This window comes from Salmo salar, chromosome ssa19 (genome assembly GCF_905237065.1).
Source record: "Salmo salar chromosome ssa19, Ssal_v3.1, whole genome shotgun sequence".
Lineage (NCBI taxonomy): Eukaryota > Metazoa > Chordata > Actinopteri > Salmoniformes > Salmonidae > Salmo > Salmo salar.
Genome location: NC_059460.1, coordinates 67,131,243 through 67,149,497, shown reverse-complemented (window position 1 = coordinate 67,149,497; position 18,255 = coordinate 67,131,243). Strand labels below are relative to the sequence as shown.

General features: G+C 43.9%; 1 protein-coding gene across 6 annotated transcripts in view; it reads right to left on the bottom strand.

Moving 5' to 3' along the window:
• Positions 1-18,255, bottom strand: part of LOC106579423 (actin-binding LIM protein 1) — a 168,810-nt gene that overhangs the window by 138,123 nt on the left and 12,432 nt on the right. For 5 of the 6 annotated variants that reach the window (XM_014159318.2, XM_014159324.2, XM_045702617.1 and 2 more), the window contains exon 1: positions 5,937-6,129. The exons of the other annotated variant lie outside the window; for it this stretch is intronic. In XM_014159318.2, coding sequence (XP_014014793.1) covers positions 5,937-6,075 — 139 coding nt within the window. In that variant the 5' untranslated portion in view covers positions 6,076-6,129. Of the gene's footprint in view, positions 1-5,936; positions 6,130-18,255 lie in introns of those variants that run through there. 6 annotated transcript variants of the gene reach the window in all.

Sequence of the window (18,255 nt, the reverse complement as noted above, 5' to 3'; positions counted from 1 at the left end):
CTTCTGATGGCTAGCTTCTGATGGAGGTTCTGGCTATAAGGTATATTAAAAAAAGCGGATCCGTATCACATTGGGTGAGGCGGGTTACCGGAAGTTATATTTAATTTAAAAATGGAAAAGAGATTGAAAATAAATTGAAATATATACAAAAAAGACGAAAAATACAAAAAGCACACGAGAGGATGACAAAACCACGTCTGCACTGCTACGCCATCTTGGATAAAGTATGTTTTCTGCAAAGGGGCAAGAAAGAGCCATGAGAAAACGAGATTTGATCAGTCATGGAAATAATAGTAATGAAAACAAATTGGCTACGTATATTAAAAGAAGATGGAAAATAAGCTTTGAAGGAAGAATACTGGAGTTTTGATGCAGGTACATCCAACGCAAAAACAATATTGTGATGTAATATTGTCAAAAAGAATCAATACTGCTCAAAAAAATAAAGGGAACACTTAAACAACACAATGTAACTCCAAGTCAATCACAATTCTGTGAAATCAAACTGTCCACTTAGGAAGCAACACTGATTGACAATAAATTTCACATGCTGTTGTGCAAATGGAATAGACAACAGGTGGAAATTATAGGCAATTAGCAAGACACCCCCAATAAAGGAGTGGTTCTGCAGGTGGGGACCACAGACCACTTCTCAGTTCCTATGCTTCCTGGCTGATGTTTTGGTCACTTTTGAATGCTAGCGGTGCTTTCACTCTAGTGGTAGCATGAGACGGAGTCTACAACCCACACAAGTGGCTCAGGTAGTACAGCTCATCCAGGATGGCACATAAGGCGAGCTATGGCAAGAAGGTTTGCTGTGTCTGTCAGCGTAGTGTCCAGAGCATGGAGGCGCTACCAGGAGACAGGCCAGTACATCAGGAGATGTGGAGGAGGCTGTAGGAGGGCAACAACCCAGCAGCAGGACCGCTACCTCCGCCTTTGTGCAAGGAGGAGCAGGAGAAGCACTGCCAGAGCCCTGCAAAATGACCTCCAGCAGGCCACAAATGTGCATGTGTCTGCTCAAATAGTCAGAAACTGACTCCATGAGGGTGGTATGAGGGCCCGACGTTCACAGGTGGGGGTTGTGCTTACAGCCCAACACCGTGCAGGACGTTTGGCATTTGCCAGAGAACACCAAGATTGGCAAATTCGCCACTGGCGCCCTAATGAAAGCAGGTTCACACTGAGCACGTGACAGACGTGACAGAGTCTGGAGACGCCGTGGAGAACGTTCTGCTGCCTGCAACATCCTCCAGCATGACCGGTTTGGCGGTGGGTCAGTCATGGTGTGGGGTGGCATTTCTTTGGGGGGCCGCACAGCCCTCCATGTGCTCGCCAGAGGTAGCCTTACTGCCATTAGGTACCGAGATGAGATCCTCAGACCCTTGTGAGACCATATGCCGGTGCGGTTGGCCCTGGGTTCCTCCTAATGCAAGACAATGCTAGACCTCATGTGGCTGGAGTGTGTCAGCAGTTCCTGCAAGAGGAAGGCATTGATGCTATGGACTGGCCCGCCCGTTCCCCAGACCTGAATCCAATTGAGCACATCTGGGACATCATGTCTCGCTCCATCCACCAACGCCACGTTTCATCACAGACTGTCCAGGAGTTGGCGGATGCTTTAGTCCAGGTCTGGGAAGAGATCCCTCAGGAGACCATCCGCCACCTCATCAGGAGCATGCCCAGGCGTTGTAGGGAGGTCATACAGGCACGTGGAGGCCACACACACTACTGAGCCTCATTTTGACTTGTTTTAAGGACATTACATCAAAGTTGGATCAGCCCGTAGTGTGCTTTTCCACTTTAATTTTGAGTGCGACTCCAAATCCAGACCTCCATGGGTTGATAAATTGGATTTCCATTGATTATTTTTGTGCGATTTTGTTGTCAGCACATTCAACTATGTAAAGAAAAAAGTATTTAATAAGATTATTTCTTTCATTCAGATCTAGGATGTGTTGTTTAAGTGTTCCCTTTATTTTTATGAGCAGTATATTTGTATGCATATATTTTTTTTTCACATTGCTACAGGGCCGAAGGCTTTTTGAGTATTTACTCTTTTGAGAGTTTTCCTCACATCAGCCTCAGAGAGTGAAAGCACCTGATTGTCCGGAGCAGCGAGAGTCTTCCAGGATGGCTCGTTATTGTCTGCCTTGAATCGAGCGTAGAATGTGTTAAGCTCGTCTGGGAGGGAGGCTTCGGTACGCAAGCTTGCGTGTGTGGATGTGTGTTATGGTGTGGGGTACTTTTCATCACACAAACGTAACAAGACGTCCTTAAACTTCCCTCTTATAAATATGTATGATTTGATTCACAACCCCTACCCCCATCCACCCACCAGCCCCTGCACCATCTTCCCTGACAAAGCACTTTAAACATTGGGGGGAACGTATCTCCCTCTACCAGGCCCCCAACCCCTGACAAACTAATCCCTCGGGACCTAACACAGAATAATGATTGTTTCTAAATGGGTGGCTGTCATAGAACAACCCAACAACAATAACTCTGGTCTAACTAAAACAGGTACCTGCCATGTACTGAATGAACGCAGAATGACTTTCAATTTACCAGATGGTGGTACACACCATATGTAGAGACAAAGCCTGTCTTGTAAACATGTGTATTTGTCAAGTGTGTAATGTATAGTGTTTTTTTTATACAGAGGACTGTGTCCAATACCATTTGCCCCCTATTCTATTTCAAACAATACAAATCCTTGTATCTGAAATTCATTAAAATTACCTTATAAATGCATGGTTCTCTCCATCTGAAAGACAGTCCATTTAAATCCATTACAGGATCCAAAATAATACCCAAATCTAGACTATCTGTTCTATTTAGAATTTTGTGTCACATTTCCTATAATAATCAGAATAGTGGTTCAGTTTTAGCACAGAGCAAATGGCAATAGTGAGGATGATTGTCACTTAGGAGAGAGAGAGAGAGATACAGATGGAGAGAGGCGCACCGTCCAAAGAGGAGGCACTACTGCAGTGTCTGCAGTACTCTGCAAAATCAGAGATGCTGGGAGAGGCATACAAATATAAAAGTGAATGTGGTGATGATAACCTTGGGGATTATGTGTATCATTGATCCAACATAAGATTAGACACAGAGACTGTACAGTGCACCCACATGTGCACGCACACAGACACACACTACTGACAAAGACAAAACTGAAGCAAACATTGAAGATGTGATGTGGTAAAGAGGACAAATAGCTCAAGGTAAGTAGATCAGTCTGTCTCCTCGGGTGTATGTGGGATACCCTGTAAATTGCCAAGTATATCTAGAGCATTCTTAGTTTAATAGGGAAATCCACAAACAAGTACAATCACTCTGAGTGTAGTCATTGTTTAGCTTATTTTTTCATGTGTCACACATTCAGCTCAGACACCAAAGCTCAGTGGGTCTCAGATAGACCATGTCATGTGGTCTGTTTGTCAGTCTGCCTGTCTGTGATTTAGTGGTTCATGGCAAGCTCTTTGGAAAAACATGCTGGCCATTTAGTACCACAGTATGAGTCATTATACCCATAAAACCTAGCGGTCAAACGGAAATGCTTCCAATCGTTTTTTCACCATTCATTTTTGCCATAGGAGATTTTAGAAAGACTTAAAATAAGTGACTTATTTCAGGAAACTAGCCGTATGTCGCACGTCACTACTTCACAGGAGAGCCATTTAAACATGAACGTTATTTTTTTATATCAAAATGCACTTTTGGCAGAAATGCAACCTGGAACATGTGAACTTTCATGTGCCTAAATAACAAACTTGTATGCCAGCTGTAAAGACAAATGAAATTGTTATATTACGAGCCTAGTTGGTTTAACCACAGAAAAATACCGGAACCTTCCCACTAGCCATGATTGGCTGAGATAATGCACTCATGTCGAGAGATGAGTACGGATTGGTCTGCCATGTAGCACGCTTCTGTCTCTATTACACACACATACACAGCTGTCACTGTCTGTTCATACACTCTTAGAAAAAAATTGTTCCAAAAGGGTTATTCAGCTGTCCCCATAGGAGAACCCTTTTGGTTCCATGTAGAACCCTCTGTTAGAGCCCTGCACAGGCATACATTTCAAGCCCGAGCCCTACCCATGCCTACTCATGGCGGCTCTCTGAGTCTGAGTATCCATAGCAATGGCTCCGCTTGGGCTGCTCTGCTCAATAAAGAGACATGAGAGAGCAGTTTGATACTTTTCGTCAGACTAAACTCCGACAAAACTCAAGGAACATTATTATTTTCTGTGAAATAATCTCTCATGTTTTATTTTTTATGAGGTTGAAGCACTTCTGACACCATGTTATGATCTTAGTTAGATATGACTGTACTGCACAGCAGAGCACTCGCAAATTGCTTGGCTTCAAAATGTTAGCAATCAATTTAGTTATACCCGAACCCTGACCGTACCATAGTTATTGATGAAAAAGCAGGCCCTACCCAGCCCTAACCCGACGTATAATGTCAGCGCCCGTCGGGCTCGGTTCGGGGTAGCAAAGCTCTACCCTCTGTGGAAAAGGTTCTAACTGGAACCAAAAGGGGTTCTTCAAAGGGTTTGCTTATGGGGACAGCTGAAGAACCCTTTTAGGTTCTAGACAGCACTTTTTTTTCTAAGAGTGTATGATTTAAAATAATTTATTGATATGACTAATGTGATGACTGTGATGCATTTACACTGACACACACACAATCACCATACACATTTACATAGATACAAGCATGCACGCACACAGACCCGCACACACATTTACATTTAGTAATTTTGTAGACACTCTTATCCAAAGCGACTTACAGTTAGTGCATTCATCTTAAGATAGATAGGTGAGACAACCACATATCACAGTCATAGTAAGTAAATGTATCCTTAATAAAGAAGCAAAGTCAGTGCTAGTAGGAAAAGACAAGTGCAAGCTTCCTTTTTTCTTTACACACTTGATACATTATAGTAGGACATGGATTGATTTTAGTAAGAAAGAGCTCTCTATGAATGAGTCCACGGCAGATAACAATGGCGTGTACCTTTTAACCAGTTGCCATGGTTACAGTTGCAGACTGATGAGTGTGTGTGCAGTCCAACTGGGGCTGCTCTGCGCAGTATAGATCCCTACCACAGGAGGTTGGTGGCACCTTAATTGGGGAGGACAGGCTTATAGTAATGGCTGGAACAAAGTAAATAGAATGGTATTGAACTCATCAAATGACACCATTCCATTCCATCCATTATTATGAGCTGTCCTCCCCTCAGCATCCTCTTGTGACCTCTACACTAGTGCTCCACTTTCCACTCTGTACACAAATGTACATTACCTTACCACAAACTCACCACTCAAACTGGCCATCAAGCCTTTAATTAACTGTTTTGCCAGGAAAAGCATCACTGTCCAACCCAAATATCAACAGGCATATTTCAGCATAAGGAACTGTACTGTATGATTGCGTATCAGCAGAGCGCTACGCTTCAGATAACTCCTTGATAGCAAAAAGAGATCTTCTAACCCAGGGCTCTCCAACCCTGTTCCTGGAGAGCTACCCTCCTGTAGGTTTTTGCTCCAACCCCAGTTGTAACTAACCTGATTCAGATTATCAACCAGCTAATTATTAGAAACAGGTGCCCTTGATTAGGGTTGGAGCGAAAACCTACAGGACGGTAGTTCTCCAGGAACAGGGTTGTAGAGCCCTGTTCTAACTATTGTAGATTGGTTATGCTTTGATATGCTCCTTCAAAAAAAGAATCCTTACAAAATGTGGTTGCTGATCACTAATACTGGTCCCCAACTTACATCAGCAATACATGTACAATATACATGTACAATTCAAACCAGGACAGACCCACAAAACACACTCCACATCAGAACCGACTGCGGACAATAAAGCTGACAAACAAAAACCGCACAGACACAGCAACTCCAATACGATTCAGTTACCTTTTTCTTTCACCATGACCATTGATATCCAGGTAAAACTGATCAGAAAATGAGGGGTGATATGTAAAAAATGTGTCCAGGGAGATGGTGTGTCCTTGAGTGAAAAATTAGCTATGCAAGCTAGACAGAGGTGAAACATGCAGGAGAAAAGCTCTTCTCCGTAAACCAATACGGCAGCATGGGGTATGCCTCCTGCCAGCCTATTTTCTACCCCCACCTCTCCCCCCACACTCCCCTTGTATCCCCCTCCCCTCGCTCATCACCTCTGTTGTGTCAGCCCTCTCCTCATTGCAGTGTCTAGGTGGCAGCTGCTGCCGTTTTACAATTATATGACCGACCGGCTCGATTCGGTTCTATGCAGCAGTGGTGTTTCTTACATTGGATAAAAGTTGAGACACAGAGCTAGAAAATGATATCATACACTACACTTGAGGAACAATGGGAAAGTAATTCTACTTTAAAAGTTGATCAACACATACTGGAGAGGTCTTCTTTGTCTACACCCATTCAGCATCGTTCACACCCTCTTAAGCTTTAGCCTTATCCCGTTAAGGATTCACATATGAGGCCATGTACTAAACAACCAAAGATTTCAAGACTAAAGGCTGGTTTATACCATGGGTGTGTTCATAAATTTAATCTGGAGTGTTTTCTGGGCGTTCGTAGACTCAGAGCGTTGTCAGATTATCCGTTTGTAAATTCAGAGCATTTCGCTCTGGCCGAGGAGTAAGGTTGATTGGAGCGTTCTAACCTAACAGCAGCAGTCAAATACCCAAGTTAACTGGCTAATGTTGGCTAGCTTGCTAGCTACTTCCACACACAAATGAGAGAACAGCTCCTTCTGACCATTTTACTCATCCTAACAGAGTTGGTTAGGCTGTTTTTATGTTATCCATAGTATTGTTGTCTGCAACTATGCTGCTGGTAACAATCGAATCACACTTGTTTTTTACCAACTTTTACTGACACCGGCCGTATTCAACGGGTGATGAGCAGTTCTGCTCTCTGGCACACTCAGACGAGAGTGCTCTGAAATTGGAGTAGATAACCAGAGCGAATTTACCAGCTATGTCTAGCTGGTAAATTCTATAGAAATGGTTACTTGCATAGTGGAGTCTTTTGTTTATACATATACAGTTGAAGTCAGAAGTTTACATACACCTAGGTTAGAGTCATTAAAACTCGTTTTTCAACCACTCCACAAATTTCTTGTTAACAAATTATAGTTTTGGCAAGTTGGTTAGGACATTTACTTTGTGCATGACACAAGTAATTTTTCCAACAATTGTTTACAGACAGATTATTTCACGATAATTCACTGTATCACAATTCCATTGGGTTAGAAGTTTACATACACTAAGTTGACTGTGCCTTTAAACAGCGTGGAAAATTCCAGAAAATTATGTCATGGCTTTAGAAACTTCTGATGGGCTAATTGACATCATTTGAGTCAATTGGAGGTGTACCTGTGGATGTATTTCAAGTCCTACCTTCAAACTCAGTGCCTCTTTGCTTGACATAATGGGAAAATCAAAAGATATCAGCCAAGACCTCAGAAAAAAAATTGTAGACCTCCATATGTCTGGTTCATCCTTGGGAGCAATTTCCAAATGCCTGTAGGTACCATGTTCATCTGTACAAACAATAGTACGCAAGTATAAACACCATGGGACCACGAAGCCGTCATACCACTCAGGAAGGAGACGTGTTCTGTCTCCTAGAGATACTTTGGTGTGAAAAGTGCAAATCCATCCCAGAACAACAGCAAAGGACCTTCTGAATATGCTGGAGGAAACAGGTACAAAAGTATCAATATCCACAGTAAAACAAGTCCTATATCAACATAACCTGAAAGGACGCTCAGCAAGGAAGAAACCACTGCTCCAAAACCACCATACAAAAGCCAGACTACGGTTTGCAACTGCACATGGGGACAAAGATCATACTTTTTGGAGAAATTTCCTCTGGTCTGATGAAACAAAAATAGAACTGTTTGGCCATAATGACCATCGTTATGTTTGGAGGAAAAAGGGGGAGACTTGCAAGCCGAAGAACACCATCCCACCCGTGAAGCACAGGGGTGGCAGCATCATGTTGCGGGTGTGCTTTGCTGCAGGAGGGACTGGTGCACTTCACAAAATAGATGGCATCATGTGGCTGGAAAATTATGTGTATATATTGAAGCAACATCTCAAGACATCAGTCAGGAAGTTGAAGCTTGGTCGCAAATGGGTCTTCCAAATGGACAATGGCCCCAAGCATACTTCCAGAGTTGTGGAAAAATGGCTTAAGGACAACAAAGTCAAGGTATTGGAGTGGACATCACAAAGCCCTGACCTAAATCCCATATAAAAGTTGTGGGCAGAACTGAAAAAGCGTGTGCAAGCAAGGAGGCCTACAAACCTGACTCAGTTACACCAGCTCTGTCATGAGGAATGGGCCAAAATTCACAAAACTTATTGTGGGAAGCTTGTGGAAGGCTACAAGAAACGTTTGACCCAAGTTAAACAATTTAAAGGCAATGCTACCAAATACTAATTGAGTGTATGTAAACTTCTGACCCACTGGGAATGTGATGAAAGAAATAAAAGCTGAAATAAATCATTCCCTCTACCATTATTCTGACATTTCACATTCTTAAAATAAAGTGGTGATCCTAACTGACCTAAAACAGGGATTTTTTGGTAGGATTAAATGTCAGGAGTTGTGAAAAACTGAGTTTAAATGTATTTGGCTAAGGTGTATGTAAACTTCCAACTTCAACTGCAGCTAGCTAGCTAAACAATTAACCATAATCCCAATTTATGACGTTACTACCCTGCATGAATCTGCAACCAGGTTCTGCAACCAGGTTCAATCTAACCAACCAGGTTCAATGTTAGCTAACATTAGGCTATAACTAGCAATACAAATGAGATATGAATAATATTACTACACAGCTGACGTTAGCTAGCTAGCTAACAGTATACTTTTAACTTGAAATAAAAAAGACTTTCTGACAAAATTAGAATAGTGTAATATACTTTTACCCCTTTTTCTTGATATCCAATTGGTAGTTACATGCTTGTCCCATCACTGCAACTCCCCTATGGCCTCGGGAGAGGCGAAGGTTGAGAGCCATGCGTCCTCTGAAACATGACGCGGCCAAGCCGCACTGCTTCTTGACACACTGCTCGCTTATCACGGAAGCCAGCCGCACCAATTTGTGGCAGGAAACACCGTCCAGCTGGTGACCGAGGTTAGCTTGCAGGCACCTGGTCTGCCACAAGGAGTCGCTAGAGTGTGATCGGACAAGGAAATCTTAGCCAGCCAAACGCGGACAACACTGGGCCAATTGTGCGCCACCTCATGGATCTCCCGGTCACGGCCGGCTGTGACAGCCTGGGATCGAACCTGGGTCTGTAGTGACGCCTCAAGCACTGCGATGCAGTGCCTTAGACTGCTGCGCCACTCGTGAGGTCAAGTGAGACTATCTTACCTGTATACATGGATGAACACTTCTCCCTCTCTGTCACGGATGCCAAGGTTGCCGTTAGTTTGAAGATTACAACAGCCTTCTGTGTGTTCTCTTTTCAACTCTGCATATTTGCAATCAAACACCAGAATTTTCTTCATCTCCTTAACTATCCTAATCTAATTCCACTTATTTCAAAACCCAATCCTCCAAAATGTGGAGAGCAACAATTATGCAGCTCTACTACGTGATATCTTTAAAAAAAAGCCATGTTAGAAAGGATTACCTGCACATACGAACCAGCTCATGTTATGGACAGAAGCCAGCTACATGGCAGACCAATCCAAAGTCATCGCTTGGCATGTCCAGCCCACTCATTATCTCAGCCAATCATGGCTAGCGGTAAGTTTCCAGTCTTTATCTGTGGTTAAACCAACTAGGCTCGTAATTGAACAATTTTATTTGTATTTCCAGATGGCATACAAGTTTGTAATTAAGGCACATGAAAGACACATTTCGATAAAATAAAACAAGTTTATGTTCAAATGTCTCTCCTGTGAAGTAATGCTGTCTCTAGTACTCAGTCATTCAAATACTTTCTTGGCCTGCCTCTTTTTATCTCTCTTGTTGTGCTCTCATAGTAAATTCACAGCTATTGATCCCAGTCTCAAACTAGACAACATAGGACTAAGGACTCCTGGGGGAGACATGAGTTTTGTTTGCTTGTCAGCCTATGAAAGACAGGCAACACCCTAATCAGTTGACTAAACACACAATTCTCCATGCAGGTGTGCTTTACTTCTGTCCAGAAACTCATGTATTACTACTAGTGCACACAAAAAGGACTGATGTCAGCTATTTCTCTTAAGGGGGAAAGAGACTGGCAGCGAAGAGTATTAGACAAGTGGTTATAGTCAATGTACAGTATATTGTACACAAACATGATCTATGGAAAATACGTTTCTGAGCAGTGTGTACATATATACACTGCTCAAAAAAATAAAGGGAACACTTAAACAACACATCCTAGATCTGAATGAAAGAAATTATCTTATTAAATACTTTTTTCTTTACATAGTTGAATGTGCTGACAACAAAATCACACCAAAATAATCCATGGAAATCCAATTTATCAACCCATGGAGGTCTGGATATGGAGTCACACTCAAAATTAAAAGGGAAAACCACACTACAGGCTGATCCAACTTTGATGTAATGTCCTTAAAACAAGTCAAAATGAGGCTCAGTAGTGTGTGTGGCCTCCACGTGCCTGTATGACCTCCCTACAATGCCTGGGCATGCTCCTGATGAGGTGGCGGATGGTCTCCTGAGGGATCTCCTCCCAGACCTGGACTAAAGCATCCGCCAACTCCTGGACAGTCTGTGGTGCAATGTGGCGTTGGTGGATGGAGCGAGACATGATGTCCCAGATGCTCAATTGGATTCAGGCCTGGGGAACGGGCGGGCCAGTCCATAGCATCAATGCCTTCCTCTTGCAGGAACTGCTAACACACTCCAGCCACATGAGGTCTAGCATTGTCTTGCATTAGGAGGAACCCAGGGCCAACCGCACTAGCATATGGTCTCACAAGGGGTCTGAGGATCTCATCTCGGTACCTAATGGCAGTCAGGCTACCTCTGGCGAGCACATGGAGGGCTGTGCGGCCCCCCAAAGAAATGTCACCCCACCATGACTGACCCACCGCCAAACCGGTCATGCAGGAGGATGTTGCAGGCAGTAGAACGTTCTCCACGGCGTCTCCAGACTCTGTCACGTCTGTCACTTGCTCAGTGTGAACCTGCTTTCATCTGTGAAGAGCACAGGGCGCCAGTGGCGAATTTGCCAATCTTGGTGTTCTCTGGCAAATGCCAAACGTCCTGCACGGTGTTGGGCTGTAAGCACAACCCCCACCTGTGGATGTCGGGCCCTCATACCACCCTCATGGAGTCTGTTTCTGACCGTTTGAGCAGACACATGCACATTTGTGGCCTGCTGGAGGTCATTTTGCAGGGCTCTGGCAGTGCTCCTCCTGCTCCTCCTTGCACAAAGGCGGAGGTAGCGGTCCTGCTGCTGGGTTGTTGCCCTCCTACGGCCTCCTCCACGTCTCCTGATGTACTGGCCTGTCTCTTGGTAGCGCCTCCATGCTCTGGACACTACGCTGACAGACACAGCAAACCTTCTTGCCACAGCTCGCATTGATGTGCCATCCTGGATGAGCTGCACTACCTGAGCCACTTATGTGGGTTGTAGACTCCGTCTCATGCTACCACTAGAGTGAAAGCACCGCCAGCATTTTAAAGTGACCAAAACATCAGCCAGGAAGCATAGGAACTGAGAAGTGGTCTGTGGTCTCCACCTGCAGAACCACTCCTTTATTGGGGGTGTCTTGCTTATTGCCTATAATTTCCACCTGTTGTCTATTCCATTTGCACAACAGCATGTGAAATGTATTGTCAATCAGTGTTGCTTCCTAAGTGGATAGTTTGATTTCACAGAAGTGTGATTGACTTGGAGTTACATTGTGTTGTTTAAGTGTTCCCTTTATTTTTTTGAGCAGTATATTTTTTGATGTTTTTATATATTTCACCTTTATTTAACCACGTAGGCCAGTTGAGAACAAGTTCTCATTTACAACTGTGACCTGGCCAAGATAAAGCATAGCAGTGCGACAAAACCAACAAGACAGAGTTAAACATGGGATAAACAAACATACAGTCAATCACACAATAGAAAAATCTGTATACAGTGTGTGCAAATGAAGTAAGGAGGTAAGGCAATAAATAGGCCAATAGCGGCAAAGTTAATTACAATTTTGCAATTTACACTGGAGTGATAGATGTGCAGATGAGGATGTGCAAGTAGAAATCTGGTGTGCAAAAGAGCAGAAAAACAAAAACAAATATGGGGATGAGGTAGGTAGGTAGTTGGATGGGCTATTTACAGATGGGCTATGTACAGCTGCAGTGATCGGTAAGCTGCTCAGACAGCTGACACTTAAAGTTAGTGAGGGAGATATAGGTCTCCAACTTCAGCGATTTTTTTCAATTCGTTGCAGTCAATGGCAGCAGAGAACTGGAAGGAAAGGTGGCCAAAGGAGGTGTTGGCTTTGGGGATGACCAATGAAATATACCTGCTGGAGCACGTGCTATGGATGGCTGTTGCTATGGTGACCAGTGAGCTGAAATAAGGCAGAGCTATACCTAGCAACGACTTATAGATGACCTGGAGCCAGAGGGTTTGGCAATGAATATGTAGCGAGGACCAGACAACGAGAGCATACAGGTCGCAGTGGTGGGTAGTATATGGGGCTTTGGTGACAAAACAGATGGCACTGTGATAGACTGCATCCACATCGCTGAGTAGAGTGTTGGAGGCTAATATGTAAATGACATAGCTGAAGTCAAGGATCAGTAGGATAGTCAGTTTTACGAGGGTAAGTTTGGCATCATGAGTGAAGGAGGCTTTGTTGCGAAATAGGAAGCCGATTCTAGATTTAATTATGGATTGGAGATGTTTAATATGAGTCTGGAAGGAGAGTTTACAGTCTAGCCAGACACTTAGGTATTTATAGTTGTCCACAAGTCAGAACCGTCCAGAGTAGTGATGCTAGTAGGGCGGGCGAGTGCGAGCAGCTATCTGTTGAAGAGCATGCATTTCATTTTACAAGCATTTAAGAGCAGTTGGAGGCCATGGAAGGAGTGTTGTGTGGCGTTGAAGCTCATTTGGAGGTTTGTTAACCTCTATGGGACCGGCGGGACGAATTCGTCCCACCTACGTAACAGCCAGTTGAATCCTGTGGCGCGATTTTCAAAACCTTTGAAATGCTATTACTTCAATTTCTCAAACATATGACTATTTTACAGCTATTTAAAGACAAGACTCTCGTTAATCTAACCACACTGTCCGATTTCAAAAAGGCTTTACAACGAAAGCAAAACATTAGATTATGTCAGCAGAGTACCAAGCCAGAAATAATCAGACACCCATTTTTCAAGCTAGCATATAATGTCACAAAAACCCAGAAGACAGCTAAATGCAGCACTAACCTTTGATGATCTTCATCAGATGACAACCCTAGGACATTATGTTATACAATACATGCATGTTTTGTTCAATCAAGTTCATATTTATATCAAAAACCAGCTTTTTACATTAGCATGTGACGTTCAGAACTAGTAAATTCCCCGCAAACTTCCGGAGAATTCGCTAACAATTTACTAAATTACTCACGATAAACATTCACAAAAAGCACACCAATTATTTTAAGAATTATAGATACAGAACTCCTCTATGCACTCGATATGTCCGATTTTAAAATAGCTTTTTGGTGAAAATTTTGCAATATTCTAAGTACATAGCCCAGGCATCATGGGCTAGCTATTTAGACACCCGGCAAGTTTAGCACTCACCAATATCAGATTTACTATTATAAAAGTTTGATTACCTTTTGTTGTCTTCGTCAGAATGCACTCCCAGGACTGCTACTTCAATAACAAATGTTGGTTTGGTCCAAAATAATCCATCGTTATATCCGAATAGCGGCGTTTTGTTCGTGCGTCCCAGACACTATCTGAAATGGTAAATCAGGGTCGCACGCATGGCGCAATTCGTGACAAAAAAAATCTAAATATTCCATTATCGTACTTCGAAGCATGTCAACCGCTGTTTAAAATCCATTTTTATGCCATTTTTATCGTAAAAAAGCGATAATATTCCAACCGGGAATGTCCATTTAGCTAAACAGAGGTCGACGCGGGCACGAGCCTGAGTCTCACAGTACTGTAACCAGCCACTACCCAAACGCGCTACTTTTTTTCAGCCAGAGCCTGCAAAGCCACGATTCAGCTTTTTACCGCCTTCTGAGACCCTATGGCAGCCGTAGGAAGTGTCACGGGACAGCTAAGATCCTCACTCTTCAATAAACAGAGACAAGAAGAACGACACCTTGTCAGACAGGCCACTTCCCGCATGGAACCTTCTCAGTTTTTTGCCTGCCAAATGAGTTCTGTTATACTCACAGACACCATTCAAACAGTTTTAGAAACTTTAGGGTGTTTTCTATCCATATGTAATAAGTATATGCATATTCTAGTTACTGGGTAGGAGTGGTAACCAGATTAAATCGGGTACGTTTTTTATCCGGCGGTGTAAATACTGCCCCCTAGCCCTAACAGGTTAACAAAGTATCCAAAGAAGGGCCAGATTTATACAGAATGGTGTCGTCTGCGTTGAGGTGGATCAAAGAATCACCCGCAGCAAGAGTGACATCATTGATATATACAGAGAAAAGAGTCGGCCCGAGAATTGAACCCTGTGGCAACCCCATAGAGACTTCCAGAAGTCTGGACAGCAGGCCCTCCAATTTCACACACTGAACTCTATCTGAGAAGTAGTTTGTGAACCAGGCGAGGCAGTCATTAGAGAAACCAAGGCTGTTGAGTTGGCCAATAAGAATACGGTGATTGACAGAGTCGAAAGCCTTGGCCAGGTTGATGAAGACGGCTACACAGTACTGTCTTTTATCGATGGCGGTTATGATATCGTTTAGGACCTTGAGCGTGGCTGAGGTGCACCCATGACCAGCTCGGAAACCAGATTGCATAGCGGAGAAGGTACGGTTGGATTCGAAATGGTCAGTGATCTGTTTGTTCACTTGGCTTTCGAAGACTTTATAAAGGCAGGGCAGGATGGATATAGGTCTGTAACAGTTTGGGTCTAGAGTGTCTCCCCCTTTGAAGAGGGGATGACTGCGGCCTCTTTCCGATCTTTAGGAGTCTCAGATGATACGAAAGAGGTTGAACAGACTAGCAATAGCGGTTTCAACAATGGCGGCAGATAATTTTAAGAAGAGAGGGTCTAGATTGTCTAGACCAGCTAATTTGTAGGGATCCAGATTTTGCAGCTCTTTCAGAACATCAGCTGTCTGGATTTGGGTGAAGGAGAAGTGGGGGGGGGGGCTTGGGCCAGTGGTGACAGTGTTTCCTAGTCTCAGTGCAGTGGGCAGCTGGGAGGTACTCTTATTCTCTATGGATTTTACAATGTCCCAAAACTTTTTGGAATTAGTACTGCAGGATGCAAATTTCTGTTTGAAAAAGCTAGCCTTTGCTTTTCTAACTGACTGTGTGTATTGGTTCCTGGCTTCCCTGAAAAGTTTCATATCGTCGGGACTATTCGATGCTAGCGCAGTACACCACAGGGTGTATTTGTGCTGGTCAAGGGCAGTCAATTCTGGAGTGAACCAAGGGCTATATCTGTTCTTAGTTCTACATTTTTTGAAAGGGGCATGCTTATTTAAGATGGTGAGGAAAGCACTTTTAAAGAATAACCAGGCATGCTCTATGAGGTCAATATCTTCCAGGATACCCGGGCCAGGTCGATTAGAAAGGCCTGCACACATAAGTGTTTTAGGGAGCGTTTGACAGTGATGAGGGGTGGTCGTTTGACCGTGGACTCATAGCGGACGCAAGCAATGAGGCAGTGATCGCTGAGATCCTGGTTGAAAACAGCAGAGTTTTATTTAGAGGGGTAGTTGGTCAGGATGATATCTATGAGGGTGCCCATGTTTACGGATTTGGGGTTGTACCTGGTAGGTTCTTTGATCATTTGTGTGAGATTGAGGATATCTAGCTTAGATTGTAGGACAGCCGGGGTGTTAAGCATATCCCAATTTAGGTTACCTAGCAGTACGAACTCTGACGATAGATGGGGTCAATCAATTCACTTATGGTGTCCAGGGCACAGCTGGGAGCTGAGGAGGGTCTATAAAAAGCGGCAACAGTGAGGGACTTATTTAAAAGTAGAAGCTCGAACTGTTTGGGCATAGACCTGGATAGTAGGACAGGCTATCTCTACAGTAGATTTCAATTCCGCCCCTTTAGCAGTTCTGTCTTGACGGAAAATGTTGTAATTGGGGATGGAAATTTCTGCATTTTTGGTGGCCTTCCTAAGCCAGGTTTCAGACACAGCTAGGACATCAGGGTTGGCGGAGTGTGCTAAAGCAGTGAATAAAGCAAACTTAGGGAGGAGGCTTCTGATGTTAACATGCATGAACCCAAGGCTTTTATGGTTGCAGAAGTTAACAAATGAGAGCACCTGGAGACACACAGGGCCTGGGTTAACTTCTACATCACCAGAGGAACAGAGGAGGAGTAGGATGAGGGTACGGCTAAAGGCTATAAGAACTGGTCGTCTAGTGCTTTGGGAACAGAGAATAAAAGGAGCAGATTTCTGGGCATGGTAGGATAGATTCAGGGCATAGTGTACAGACAAGGGTATGGTAGGGTGTGAATACAGTGGGGTAAACCTAGGCATTGAGTGACAATGAGAGAGGTTGCATCTCTGCAGGCGCCAGTTAAGCTAGGTGCGGTCTCCGCATGTGTGTGGGGTGGGACAAGGGGTAAATCTGAGACATGTTGAGCAGGACTAGTGACTCCGCAGTAAAACAAAACAATGAGAGCTGCCCTAAACAACAGTATACAAGGCATATTGACATTAGAGAGAGGCATAAAGCAATCACAGGTGTTGATTGGGAGAGCTAAGACAACAGCGGGTGAGACAACAACAGGTAAACAGCGAAGACAACAACGTGTAAATGGCAATAAATGGGCAGAGAGGGTCAGTTAACTACACAAAGGGCCTGAGTTTGAGGCTGGGGCTGACAAATAAAAAAAATGAAGTACCGTGTTAATGAACAGTCCAGCAGGCATCAGCCGTGTAGCCGGGTGATCATAGAGTCCAATGAGCAGCAATAGATGAAACAGGGAGCTGTTTGGTAGTCGATTACGACGCTAGGTGAGCGGGAGACACGGCGTTCAGGAAGCTAGCGGGCCGGGGCTAGCAGATGGATCTTCACCATATCCACGACGCAGAGGCCGGTTGAGAGCACATTGGCCGAATTACGTCAGCAGATCAACAGACCAGTCGTGATGGATCGGCGGGGCTCCGTGTCAACAAAGGGTCCAGGTCAATTGGCTAGAGAGGTATTGTAGTTGGTGTACTTTGTTTGCTAGCCGGGAGATGGGCCTAGCTCGAGGCTAGCTCGAGGCTAACTGGTGCATGCTTCTGGACAAGGGCGTTCGCCACAATAGCCACTCGGTAGCAGCTATCTAGCTGCGAATATCCAGTGTAATGGTCCAGAGCTTGCGTCAGGAATCCGGTGATGTAGTGGGGGGGGGGGAAGCAGTCTGATATGCTCAGGGCTGATATCGTGCTGTGCAGACTGGCAGGTATTATCCGGGCTAAAGCGGCTGGTGTCCGAGCTAAAGGTAAAGACCGCTAGCAGTGGCTAACAATGACTAAATAGCTAGTAGCCAATTAGCTGGCTAGCTCCTGATGGCTAGCCTCCGATGGAGGTTCCAGTTATAAGGTCTAAAAAATAGCAGATCCGTACCACATTGGGTGAAGCGGGTTGCAGGAAGGTATATTTAATTTGAAAATGGAAAAAAAGAGATTGTATACATTTTACAATATTTACATAGGACAAAAACAAATATGTCTTTCTGCTGCGCCATCTTGGAGATATTCAAATACTGTATACAGTAAATCCCTCATACATAACTTAACATGGTAACAAAATAATATCAAGCTCATATGTATCAAGCATCTCAGAATAGGAGCAGGTCTTCCATGTCCATGTAACCTTATGTATTGTAATCGAGTGGCAAAACTGATCCTGAATCAGCATTGTACTTTGAGACGCTTGATATATACAGCCCCTGGTGTAACATGTTAGGCCCTCATAGCTTACATGAACCCTTCCATGTTACAACAGCATTAGCAACACCTATACTCAAACCCTATTACAGGCCATAAGTTGCCAGCTTTCTAAGACTCACTTGTAAGGAGTGGGGTGGAGCTAGGGGTTA